The sequence below is a fragment of the Candoia aspera genome, chromosome 2 (assembly GCF_035149785.1).
Source record: "Candoia aspera isolate rCanAsp1 chromosome 2, rCanAsp1.hap2, whole genome shotgun sequence".
In the NCBI taxonomy this organism is placed as follows: domain Eukaryota; kingdom Metazoa; phylum Chordata; class Lepidosauria; order Squamata; family Boidae; genus Candoia; species Candoia aspera.
In genome coordinates, this window is record NC_086154.1 from 166,629,366 (window position 1) to 166,642,848 (window position 13,483).

General features: G+C 41.7%; 2 protein-coding genes across 4 annotated transcripts in view; both read right to left on the bottom strand.

The window, feature by feature from the left end:
* Positions 1-7,344, bottom strand: part of GTF2E2 (general transcription factor IIE subunit 2) — a 47,281-nt gene extending 39,937 nt beyond the window's left edge. The window contains exon 1 of one of the 3 annotated variants that reach the window (XM_063294768.1): positions 7,198-7,344. The gene's annotated coding sequence lies outside the window, so the exon portion shown is untranslated. Of the gene's footprint in view, positions 1-3,774; positions 3,866-6,828; positions 6,941-7,197 lie in introns of those variants that run through there. The other 2 variants (XM_063294769.1, XM_063294770.1) reach the window with 2 other exon arrangements.
* A 1,379-nt stretch (positions 7,345-8,723) lies between these two features.
* The window catches only part of WRN (WRN RecQ like helicase), a 66,708-nt gene continuing 61,948 nt past the window's right edge, over positions 8,724-13,483 (bottom strand). The window contains exons 32-34 of the mRNA XM_063294771.1: positions 12,347-12,439; positions 9,882-10,019; positions 8,724-9,479 (exon numbers count right to left, since the gene is read on the bottom strand). Coding sequence (XP_063150841.1) covers positions 9,360-9,479; positions 9,882-10,019; positions 12,347-12,439 — 351 coding nt within the window. The 3' untranslated portion in view covers positions 8,724-9,359. The remainder of the gene's footprint in view (positions 9,480-9,881; positions 10,020-12,346; positions 12,440-13,483) is intronic.

Consider the following 13,483-nt stretch of genomic DNA (forward strand, 5'->3'; position numbering starts at 1 on the left):
GAAATTAGTTACTTGAAAACAAGCAACTTTTTTTTTGTTTTTGTTTATTCGTTTAGTCGCTTCCGACTCTTCGTGACTTCATGGACCAGACCACGCCAGAGCTTCCTGTCGGTCGTCAACACCCCCAGCTCCCCCAGGGACGAGTCCGTCACCTCTAGAATATCATCATCCATCCACCTTGCCCTTGATCGGCCCCTCTTCCTTTTGCCTTCCACTCTCCCTAGCATCAGCATCTTCTCCAGGGTGTCCTGTCTTCTCATTATGTGGCCAAAGTATTTCAGTTTTGCCTTTAATATCATTCCCTCAGGTGAGCAGTCTGGCTTTATTTCCTGAAGGATGGACTGGTTTGATCTTCTTGCAGTCCAAGGCACTCTCAGAATTTTCCTCCAACACCACAGTTCAAAAGCATCTATCTTCCTTCTCTCAGCCTTCCTTATGGTCCAGCTCTCGCAGCCATATGTTACTACAGGGAACACCATTGCTTTAACTATGCGGACCTTTGTTGTCAGTGTGATGTTTCTGCTCTTAACTATTTTATCGAGATTCATCATTGCTCTCCTCCCAAGGATTAAGCGTCTTCTGATTTCCTGACTGCAGTCAGCATCTGCAGTAATCTTCGCACCCAGAAATACAAAGTCTTTCACTGCTTCTACATTTTCTCCCTCTATTTGCCAGTTATCAATCAAGCTGGTTGCCATAATCTTGGTTTTTTTGAGGTTTAGCTGCAAGCCAGCTTATGCACTTTCTTCTTTCACCTTCATCATAAGGCTCCTCAGTTCCTCTTCACTTTCAGCCATCAAAGTGGTATCATCTGCATATCTGAGACAGTTAATGTTTCTTCCAGCAATTTTAACTCCAGCCTTGGATTCCTCAAGCCCAGCATGTCGCATGATGTGTTCTGCGTACAAGTTGAATAGGTAGGGTGAGAGTATACAGCCCTGCCGTACTCCTTTCCCAATCTTAAACCAGTCTGTTGTTCTGTGCTCTGTTCTTACCATTTCTACTTGGTCGTTATACAAATTCCTCAGGAGGCAGACAAGATGACTTGGTATTCCCATACCACTAAGAACTTGCAACAATTTGTTATGGTCCACACGGTCAAAGGCTTTAGAATAGTCAATAAAACAGAAATAGGTGTTTTTCTGAAACTCCCTGGCTTTTTCCATTATCCAGCGGATATTGGCAATTTGGTCCCTAGTTCCTCTGCCTTTTCTAAACCCAGCTTGTACATCTGGCAATTCTCGCTCCATGAATTGCTACCTTGAAATGAAAGTCTACCTTGCAGGATCTTGAGCATTACCTTACTGGCATGTGAAATGAGTGCCACTGTTCGATAGTTTGAACATTCTTTAGTATTTCCCTGTTTTGGTATGGGGATATAAGTTGATTTTTTCCAGTCTGATGGCCATTCTTGTGTTTTCCAAATTTGCTGGCATATAGCATGCATTACCTTGACAGCATCATCTTGCAAGATTTTGAACAGTTCAGCTGGGATGCCGTCGTCTCCTGCTGCCTTGTTATTAGCAATGCTTCTTAAGGCCCATTCAACCTCACTCTTCAGGATGTCTGGCTCTAGCTCGCTGACCACACCGTCAAAGCTATCCCCGATATTGTTATCCTTCCTATACAGGTCTTCTGCATATTCTTGCCACCTTTTCTTGATCTCTTCTTCTTCTGTTAGGTCCTTGCCATCTTTGTTTTTGATCATACCCATTTTGGCCTGGAATTTACCTCCAATGTTTCTAATTTTCTGGAAGAGGTCTCTTGTCCTTCCTATTCTATTGTCTACTTCCACTTCCACGCATTGCTTGTTTAAAAATAATTCCTTATCTCTTCTGGCTAACCTCTGGAATTTTGCATTTAATTGGGCATATCTCCCCCTATCACTGTTGCCTTTTGCTTTCCTTCTTTCTGGGGCTACTTCTAGTGTCTCAGCAGACAGCCATTTTGCCTTCTTGGTTTTCTCTTTCTTTGGGATGTATGTTGCCGCCTCCTGAAGAATGTTGCGAGCTTCTGTCCATAGTTCTTCCGGGACCCTATCTACTAAGTCCAGTCCCTTAAATCGATTCTTCACCTCCACTGCATATTCCTTAGGAATATTAGTGAGCTCATATCTAGCTGATCTGTGGGTCTTCCCTAATCTCTTTAGTCTGATCCTAAATTGTGCAAGAAGAAGTTCGTGATCTGAACTACAGTCAGCTCCAGGTCTTATTTTTACCAACTGTATAGATGTCCGCCACCTTTGGCTGCAAAGGATGTAGTCAATCTGATTTCGGTGTTGTCCATCTGGTGAAGTCCATGTATAAAGCCGTCTCTTAGGTTATTGGAAGAGAGTGTTTATTATGCAAAGTGAGTTGTCTTGGCAAAATTCTATCAGCCTATGTCCTGCTTCGTTTTGTTCTCCCAGGCCATGCTTACCTGTAATTCCAGGAGTCATTTAACTGCCCACCTTAGCGTTCTAGTCTCCCGTGATGAAAATAACATCTCTTTTAGGCGTGTGGTCCAGTAGGTGCTGCAGATCCTCATAGAAGTGCTCTACTTCAGCTTCTTCAGCATCTGTGGTTGGGGCATATATTTAGATCACTGTGAAGTTAGATGGCTTGCCCTGAATTCGAATTGAGATCATTCTATCGTTTTTTGGATTGTATCCAAGCACTGCTTTAGCCACTTGACTATTAATTATGAAGGCTACTCCATTTCTTCTGTGGTCCTCTTGTCCACAGTAGTAGATCTGGTGGTCATTTGATGTGAAGTGGCCCATTCCAGTCCATTTCAGTTCACTGACGCCCAAAATGTCTATCTTAAATCTTGACATCTCACCAATAACCACATCCAATTTGCCCTGGCTCATAGATCTTACATTCCAGGTTCCAATGGTGTGTTGATCCTTAGAACATCGGATTCGCCGTTCACCACCAGCACCGTCGGCCACTAGCCGTCCTTTCGGCTTTGAGCTAGCTGCGTCATCACGTCTGGGGCTAGTTGAACACATCCTCTGTTCCTCCCCAGTAGCATTTTGACCATCTTCCGACCTGGGGGTCTCATCTTCCAATGGTATACCGACATATCTCTGGTTGTACTGATCCATTTAGTTTTCACGGCAAGAATACTGGGGTGGGTTGCCATTACCTTCCCCAGGGATCGCATTTAGTCCGACCTCTCTGTCATGACCTTCCCGTCTTGGGTGGCCCTTCACGGTTTAGCTCATGGCATCATTGAGGTGCTCAAGCTCCAGCACCACGACAAGGTAACAATCCTTTGCTGAAGCAAGCAACTTTACTCAAAACATTTCAGAAAAAGACAACTCATGAATAGATCTGGAAAATACTGGATTGGAGAGGTTTTTACTTTAAAACAATTCTGTAAAGTAGGTCTGCAATAAACACAGTGAGGCTGAAAACAGCATCACAGTGGGAACCATTTGAATCACTTCCTTAAACACTACATCTATTTTATTTTTTAAGCCATGTACGATCATGTTTCCATATTTTTAAGCAATTGTTAAGATTGGATTCACAAGAAAATATCTACATTAATACACTGCATTAAAGCATAGCAATAACAAACACAACCATAAATAAATTACGTCGGTTTTATGAAAAAAGAAAAAAAATTAAAGCATAGTCTGAACAAACCACAGTAGTCTGGCTCACATAAAATACTAAGGCATAAGCCATATTTTATACATCATGACTGAGATCATACATGATGCTAAGCCTGGTTTAACGTGATCTGTAAATTCAAGCTATATATGTTTCTCATTCCAAAGTTCACCAAGACAGAAAACCTTCCAAAATCTTTTGTTGTTACCCTGCTTCATAAACTGCCCCTGGCTGGTTCTATGTGCGGGCACAGCCTCTTCTCTGTGGAAAAAACAAGAGACAGCTAGGAGATGTTTATGAAGATACCGCTGATTTATTGATTTTAAAACAGCCGCATAACACCTCTATTGATTTTCATTGCAAAGTAGATTCATAACGGGTATACAAACTGCAGCCTTACAGGTGATAATGAACCAATTTCCAACAGGCCAGCAAGCATCGACAGTAGTGGCTGAAGCTGGGAGATACTGTGCATCAATATCCAGAGGGCCACCTGTAATGAGGATAGCAATCTTTGAATAGAGACGTGCTTTCCCAAAAATAAAAGGGGACTGCCATGAAAGGTAGTTACAGTGAAGTACTGCTCACTAGCACAAAGGACTTTTTTTCAGGAATCCACATTTCCAACAAGTGCAAATATCAATCGAAGCAAATATTTGTAGCTCAGGGTTGAACTGCGGAGTCCTTGGTGCTCTTGTTGTTTTATTGCAGACGTTTCATTGCCAGACTAGGCAACATTTTCAGTGCAAAGAGGGAGTGGGCCTTGCTCTCTGTTTATATACCATGGCTTGCCCTGCTTGTGTTGGTAGGGGTGTTGTTCTCTCCTTGGTAGTTCTTTGATTGTTTGCTGCTTGGGTGATTGCCTGAGTTAATCGTTCCTTGATTAGGGTGTATTGTGCTGTTTGATGGTTCATCTGGTGTTAATCCTAGTGTTGATTTTTGCATATCTGGGTGTTGATTGCTGGCAAGGGAGTGTACTGGTCTTTTGGCTTTTCTATTGTCTCTTCTGAATGGTATGTAAATGTTGTTTACCTCTATGTGTCTGTTGATGGCTGCTTTGTCTGAGTGCCAGGCTTCCAGGAATTCTCTGGCGTTTATTTATTTATTTTATTAATCAAATTTATCACCACCCATCTCCCAAAAGGGACTCTGGGCGGTTTACAATAAAACACAAATAAAAATTTAAAACTGTAAAACTATAATACATAATACAATAAATATAATAAAAACCTCAATGGCTGGAAGTTCTTTATGATTTGCAGGCAGAGCTGGGTCCTTCTAAGAAACTAACCATCCCCAGGAATGGCTACTCTCTCTCCCGCCCCAGGCATAATTACAGAGCCAGGTCTTTAGCTGTTTCCTAAAGTCCAGGAGGGAGGGAGCCAATCTCACTTCTGGGGGAAGGATATACCAAAGGGCAAGGGCTATTGCAGAGAAGGCCCACCTCCTGGACCCTGCCAGATGGAATTCTCTTGCAGACGGGGTCCGTAGCATGCCCTGTCTGCACGACTGGGTGGGACAGGTTGATGTGATGGGGAGGAGACGGTCCCTTAGGTAACGTGGACCCGTGCCATGTAGGGCTTTAAAGGTGATAACCAACACCTTGAATTGGACCCGGAAGCATACTGGCAACCAATGCAGCTCATGTAGCAAAGGGGTGACATGAGCTGATCTTGGGAAACCCAAGATCACCCACGTGGCTGCATTTTGCACCAGCTGTAGCTTCTGGATACTCTTCAAGGGTAGCCCCATGTAGAGCACATTGCAGTAGTCTATATGGGAGATAACCAGGGCATGAGTGACCGTTCAAAGGCCCTCTTGCTCCAGGAAGGGGCATAACTGGCGCACAACACCAAGTTGCACAAAGGCCCTCCTAACCACGGCTGCCGCCTGCTCTTCAAGCAGGAGCCATGAGTCCAGGAGGACCCCCAAGTTACGCACCGGGTCTGTCTGGGGCAGTGCAACCCCATCGAGAACTAAAGATGACAATTTCCCAGAAATCGAGGAGCCATTAATCCACAGCCACTCCGTCTTCCCCAGGTTCAGCCGCAACCTGTTGTCCCCCATCCAGGACCCCACAGCCCCCAGGCACTCGGAGAGGATTTGGATTTGGCTTGGTTTAGGATGCTCACTGTTTCCCAGTTGAAACTATGGTTGAGTCTGTCCATGTGTTGTGAGATTAAGGAGTTCTCATCGTGTCTTCTGACTGCTAGTTGGTGTTCATGGATGCGCTCTGCTAGTCTTCTGCCTGTCTGTCCTACATAGTGGCTGTTACAGTCTTTGCATTGTATGTTGTAAATAACTCCTGTTTTTTCTTCTTGGGCTATTGGGTCTTTTGGGTTGCTTAATATGTTTTGCAGAGTTTTAGTTGGTTTATGTGCTACGGTGATGCCATGTGGTTCTAACAGTCAACCACAGATATGCAAAAATCAGCATTAGGATTAACACCAGATGAACCATCAAACAGCGGAATACAAGGAATGATTAACTCAGGCAATCAACCAAGCAGCAAACAATCAAAGAACTACCAAGGAGAGAACAACATCCCTACCAACACAAGCAGGGCAAGCCACAGTATATAAACTGAGAGCAAGGCCAGCTCCCTCTTTGCACTGAAGATGTTGCCTAGTCTGGCAATGAAACGTCTGCAAGAAAACAACAAGGCTCGGAGAGCACCAAGGACTCCAAAGTGCAAATATCTTTTGGTAAAAGGCAGTAGCGTAAGACAGCCAAGACCTGCTTTGAGAACTACTTGTGCATATAGTTTAGGCACCTTAGTGTAACAAATTTTATTTGTACAGTATTTATGCCATAAGTGTCTCAGTGGCAGTCAAGGAGAACATACCTCAGCAATGCCACACAGCTACTGCAAACCATGAATGCAGTCTTAGGCTGCCTTAACAGAAGGTCAGTTTACACTCTTCCCTGAGTATTCAGAATGTAGTATTACCTAGGCAACATATTTTAGGAACAGCCACAATCTGGAGTATATCTGAAAGACTGTCCTGCATAAATGACTCCTGCTCCAGGGGATGGGACAAGAAACAAAGGATGGAAATTTAGTTTCGGCTGAACTTCCCAGGAGAAAAAGCCGTTTAGCTAGGGAACAAATTCTCCTTCGCAAAAGATATTTGAGCACGGGTGAAACCACCGTCTGTTGGGGATTCTCTAAGGAGAGGCATCCTGCCGAGGGAGCTGGAGTGCATGAGAATCCTTTCAAGTCTACTGTATAACCAGGGCTTCCACCAAGAGACTCCCGGGCTTGGTGACGCTGCCGGGAAAAGATCTTCGGCCGTCGCGTGGCCTCCCCTCACGGAACTACACACCGCTCAGTTCAAAGGCTCCCGCGAGCCGCCGTATTTAAAAAGCGAAACTGGCGTTTCCTTGTTGACATGCCCAGAATTCTTCCGTCTTCCGCTTCCCCCGTGGACCGCCCCTGTTACGAGGGGCTGCTGAACCCTCCGCTCCCCTGAGGTAGCCGAGCTTCGGAACTCCACATCCAAGGCGGCGACACAACGTCGCGGCTCTCCCCTCTCCTCCCAAACGGCCATAATCCCGCCAAACCCGTCCCGAGAACGCGCGCCGAGCCACTCACCTCGAGCATGGGGCGACTCCAACGGCAAGAGGAAGGAAGGAGAATCCACGGAGCCCACCGGCTCCTGCTTTCCGATTGGCTCAAGCTCCTACCGAAGGGCTCCCATCCCTCCTGTCGCTGGTCGACTAGATTTTGCGTCAGCGTTACGCTAAAGGTCCGGAAGTGGTACAAGATTGCTATGGCAACAAGAGTCATGTGCAGAGCGAAATACTGCCCCCTCCCCGCAGAAGGGGAATTAGAAGCTTGTTGGGTTTATAATTTGTGGTTTAGCCCAGTGTTTCTCAACCTTAGTCGCTTTAAGATGTCTGTACTTCAACTCCCAGAATCTTCCAGGCAGCAGGCCGAAATGTGGAACAAGGAGCAGAGAAAGCTTTCAGCGAGTGGTCTAGATCTCAGTGGAAACGAATTCCACGACAGAGGATTGCCAGAGCTCGAGCATTTGGCGCTGGAGCTAGCAGAACGCTACAAATACTGTACGTTGTTTTGTTATTGCTACCTACATCCAGGGCCGCAAATAGGGTCTCTGTCACCCGGGGCAAACATAGATTCCGCAGCCATTTTGGCGGCCCCCCCGCCAGCGCGGCGCCCATTCCCCGCTTGCCCCCCTCAGTTGCGGCCCTGCCTACATTCTAGTCCGCTTCCTACTGATCCCGTTCACTACCCCGGTGGTGCTAAATGCACAAAGGAGGCTTTTATCAAAGCCTTTTGCAAAGCCATGTAAACTTTGGAACAAGTGGATTGGAACTGCCTCTCTTTGAGGTTTCTAAGAGTAGTCTTGGATGTAGTCTAGAACTTTAAAAAAAAATTCAGCAAAATAAAACTTCTCTGAACCTTAGTTACATCATTTGAAAGCTTCTGACACCGTTTGTAATCATACACAAATTTTAGTAAAACAATCAAGGGATGGCAAGGGCTTGAAGGCTATTTGGTAGCATCCACTCATTTTTGGAAAGTCCATCACAACGTTCAATGGGATAACTTCATCTGTAGAAGAAGTTTCCTTACAGGATCCCTCAGATATGAATCTTGACTGCGCCCCACTTTAATATAACTCATTTTTCTCACAAGTGTTACGGTTAGATTGATACTGAGAATTCCTAAATGTTGTATGTTGTCTTAAGCCAGCTACCATAATCCCCTTGTCAGACAGAAAAATGAGCTATAAATACTTGTAATTGCTTATCCATGAGCCATGTGCAGAATAGGAATGATACATTTTAGCTGTCATGTGTATGTGAGTGGGAGAAGGATGAAAATAATTGTCAGGCTTGAATTATATTAGGAGGCAATCATTTAAGGCTGAGGAATTTTAAAATGTACATCTATTTTCTTCTCGACCAAGCAGATGGCAACATCTAGCTGACCTGAGCTAGTCTCAAAAAGGCTAAGCAATTAGACTGGGTCAGTACTTGGATGGGAAACCACCAGGAAATCCCAGGGCAATATAGTAAACAGGGATGTCAAAACAATATCCCAGAAGGCAACAATGGCAAACTACTTCTGTATTTTCTTGAGAAGAGTACATGTCCATGAGAAGCTAATCTTTTTATTCTCATTTCATCCCAAACACTGAATTGAATCAGTTTTTAATGATAAACAAGTTTTATTTCTTGTAAGAAAGTGCCGAAATTAATTGCAAGAGAAGAAAAAAATGTTAACAATATTAAGAAATTAAGTAGCATTGCACCACAGTATCCTGCTGAATCATACTTTTCATTGGAATATCTCCTTTAAAAATGTGTACTACAAATAAAAAATATGGGCATGCCCATTTCATGGAAATACAGTCCTCCTCCTAATGTCAGCATAACATTTGAAGAAGAATCATATGATACATATATATTTTTGAGAATTCAGCTGTTCCTGAACATGGGTTCAGGTCATATCCTCCTTAATAGGTGATTAAATTTGGGAAGCAGCTATTCACCAGGTCAATGCGTGCTAAGTGAGGAAAATTCCTTTCAATGTGCAGTCTGATTTAATCTATTACTCTTTTTCTTCTTTCTTTGCCTGGGCTCACTTTCAGAGCTTGATAAGTCCCAGAAATTGTTCCGGAAGAGGTGTTAATGTAAAACTCACTTGAGTCAGACGGAATGAAGTAGAAGAATGCCAAACTGTAGTCAGTTGTTATGTGTAAATACACTGTTATGCTATTTCCAGCTTCAACTAAAGAGCCCTTTGCTCCCTCCTCTGGATTTTTTAGATGCTTTGACATGAGGAACTATTTCCTTTGAAGTTCCAAACCACTCTGGTAATTTCCTCTTTGAAGGCTGATTTAACAGCTAGAAAAAAAATTACAAATTCATTCTTTCATTAACCATGTAATAGTTATTCAGACAGGATACACACCAAATAGTGGCATCCTTATAATACTTCATCCCATTTTTAACTCTTTGAATGGATTTATGAGTTTGATACACATCAATAAGAAAAGACAGCCTTCCTCATATTTTTGTGCTTTCCAAGAGAATTTTCCCCTCCAAGCAGCTTAGAAAGCATGAGGAACCCAAAGGTATGAGTAATTCTGGCTAGCTTCTTGGGGAAAAAACAAGTTATTTGATATGAAATGGTCATAGAAGGCTAAGAATGGTACTAGAACCTAGTTTTAAAATAAAATAAAATACATTCAGTGTCTCATTAACATAAAATTTGCCTAACTTTCAGATTCCTTGAATAACAATTACCTCTGACTGGGAATCAGTAAACAGATCTTCCTCAACATTAGCTGTGTGCTGGTTCCATGAAGCCAATTTGATGGCATTCTGACGGTTCAGGACATCCTGTTTAGCACTAAGGACTTGCTTTTCTTTATTACACTGTATCTTTGGAAAAAGAAGAAGTTATAATCATTCTATTGATCTGCTGGATAGGAAAGACTGACAAGATAGAATATAACTGTAGTTAAAAGCTTAGTGTAATCTTCATGTAGCAAGGCAAATACACAGTATGGTTTCTAAGGGTGTCTAAATGTTTATAAATACTGCAAATTGGTTGGAGTATAAAGGGGAAAGTTATATATTTTTCCAAGCAGTTTTTTCTTTGTTTTTCTCTTTTTAATATTCATAAGCAACAATAAATAATACTACAATGGAAACCTCAGTATTAAGTATCAAGCTCAAGATAGAAATCCTTATATTACAAAATAATTCAAAGCATTTGTTAATATCAAATGCCACATCCAATGTTTTAATTGTACAATTCAAATCAACTTTATGTTCATTAGGTAAAGGTAAAGGTTTCCCTTGACGTAAAGTCCAGTCGAATCCGACTCTAGGGGGCGGTGCTCATCTCCGTTTCTAAGCCATGGAGCCGGCGTTGTCATAGACACTTCCGGGTCATGTGGCCAGCATGACGACTCGGAACGCCGTTACCTTCCCGCCGAAGCGGTACCTATTGATCTACTCACATTTGCATGTTTTCGAACTGCTAGGTGAGCAGGAGCTGGGATTAACAACGGGAGCTCACCCCGCTGCGCGGTTTCGAACCGCCGACCTTCCGATCAACAGCTCAGCGGTTTAACCCACAGCGCCACCGCGTCCCTATATGTTCATTAACATCTCAAAATTATAGTTAAAACTTTTTTGTTATCTTTAAAGGTTTAAGTTATCTAAAATATTATAGTTAACAATTTCTACTTTATGTTGTACAAAAACTGCTCTACCCGGCTAATATCTGTATTTGATACTGTATTATTTGCATCTTATAACACAATAAAACAATTAACTACAAGATTTTTAACAGTTCAAATGATAACATGTATAACCAAACATACATCTTTAGAGTGCTGTACATATACAAGCAAACGATGCACATATGTGTACCACTTAAAGTCTCAATACCTAACTCACACCTGAAATTTTCATTGAAAACCATGGCATTTTGAATAACGGTATAGTGATACTCAAGTTCTATTTGTGATGCTAGAATTCTAGATATTTGGTAATATATGCAAGCCATCAATAAGATGAACCAGATCACAGTAACCTTTTATGTATCTGCCAAATACCATGTCAAATTTAAGTGCCTCTTTACACACTTGGCTTTCCAAGGCAACAGATACACATTCAGATTTTACTGAAATGAGGGGTAATAGGGATGTCTGCAGGGTATGATAAAAAAAAAAAAGCTAAACTGGTACATGATGATATGATCAAAACTCTGTCTGTTTATGTGCTTCGTGTGCGGAACACACATAAAAAGCAGGCACAGCTTCAAGCAATACCACTGTGGCCACCATCTTTAATTTTTTTTTACGATACCTTGCAGACAACACTGAGGGTATAACAGGCTGTAAGAACAAGTAATGCAACATCATCAACAACTATGACAAACACTCCATAAAATATGAAGTCATTCATTTAGATGTATACAATTGTGTAAATTTGTTTGGAACAAGCTAAATTATTTTTGTTAAGATGATCATATTTCAGCATCATAGCTCAGAATTACCAGCATAAGATGTTGGGGAAGGATGTATACTTAGTCCTTGGTAGGTCAATATTTGATAAATTTACCCTAAGCCTTAGGAAAATAGAAGTTCATCATTCAAAGCTGTCAATACAGAAAAACTACTATCTCAAACCAGTCTGTGCTTACAGTGGCTCTTGAACAGATTTGTCAATTATGCAGAAATAATTTATTAACTCTCAATTAAGATTATTAATTATTAATATTTCTGATTTAGTATTTAATCAATGTTAATATTTTGAAGGAAGCAAGTTAAGATGGCCAAGGTGGCTTGTGAAGCTGTTGCCAAAATAGCCACCCCAGGAAGCTGTGAGAGCTCTCCCCCTCTCTCTCACAAGCCAGGTGAATAAATTTCCTTTTTGGCACCACAGGCTGGATGATTTTGGGTGGCAAGTCACATCCAGCCCATGGGCTGTAGTTTGCCAACCCCTGCTCTAGTGGGTCCTGCACTGAGGAGGGGGTTGGACTAGATGATCTCTAAAGTATCTTCCAACTCTAAAATTCTACCATTCTAAGTCAAGCATGGGTCATTCTGAGTTTTTTACATTACCTACTTAATTTAGATACTAATGTGAAAGTTTCCAATATTATCATTAATACAAATTCATAGATGGAGGCTCTGCAACGTTTTTAGTATTGGGTTTTTTTTGTATAATAAATGGATGATATACTAGATAATTACCCAGGATAAAGAATCCGCACATGAGGTATTTTGCTTTATATTTCCATAGGACTCAGAACTGGGTTTCTGAATAAGTGGCTTCACTGAATCCTCCTGAAAGATTAAGGAGAATTACATTAACAGATCAGATTAAGGTTAGCTATTGTTAACATTAATATAATAAATAGCAGTGCATCAACTGGAAAAGAAAATTTGAAAACTAAAATTGCAGTTACTTTTATTTCTATATTTATATCTTGCATTTGATTTAAAATGGGCAACAATACATGTGTCTTTCCATATAATCTGATTAAAAGTCTTATGATCACAAAAACTATTTTACTAAGCAATGTATAAAGCAACAGGAAGCCCAGAACGTTTTTTGCTGTAACTAAAGGCCAGAAATAAAGCAGTTCAGCAATAGGCTATTTACTTATAACAGGATTATCTGAATTGTAATCTGTGCACTCACACTGATTGGGTTTTGAACTGGCTCAGAATTTTGTTTCAAAACTGTAGCTACTAAACATTTTCATTTTGTATTAGCTAGCTAGCTAGCTAGCAATGGATCATTGAACAAATCAAACCAGAATTCTCACTCAAAGCACAAATTATCAGGCTCAAATTATCCTACTACAGACTGATTATGCAATCTCTGGAGAAGGCTCTAATGCTGGGAAAGCTGGAAGGAAAAAGAAGAAAAGGATGATCAGCAGCAAGGTGGATGGACTCTGTTACAGTGGTGATGAGTGCACTGTTGGGAGACTTGAAAGACCAGGTTAGGGATAGATCGTCATGGATAAAATCTATTTGTGTGGTCTCTAGGAATCGGAACAACTTGATGGCACATAATCAATGCAATTTATATCAGTCTTTTATCTAAAAAGCTTAGCTGGTGGTCAAAGGCGACAAGGAATTCTGTGTGGGCAGTAAGTGACCTCATTTAGTTTCTGTGCTGACGGCGGAAAGGAAGCTTCCTTTCTCTGCCAACATACTTGTCTCTCAGCAGGCTTTCACATGTGTGCATTTTTGAACAAGCAGTCTTAATGTAAAGTATTCTTTCCTAACATTTCATTTTCCTTATGTAGCTAGAAACACAAAGCCAGTGTTGCAATACAATATTTCTTAACCTGACTGCTAAATTAGAATTTTCCTGGC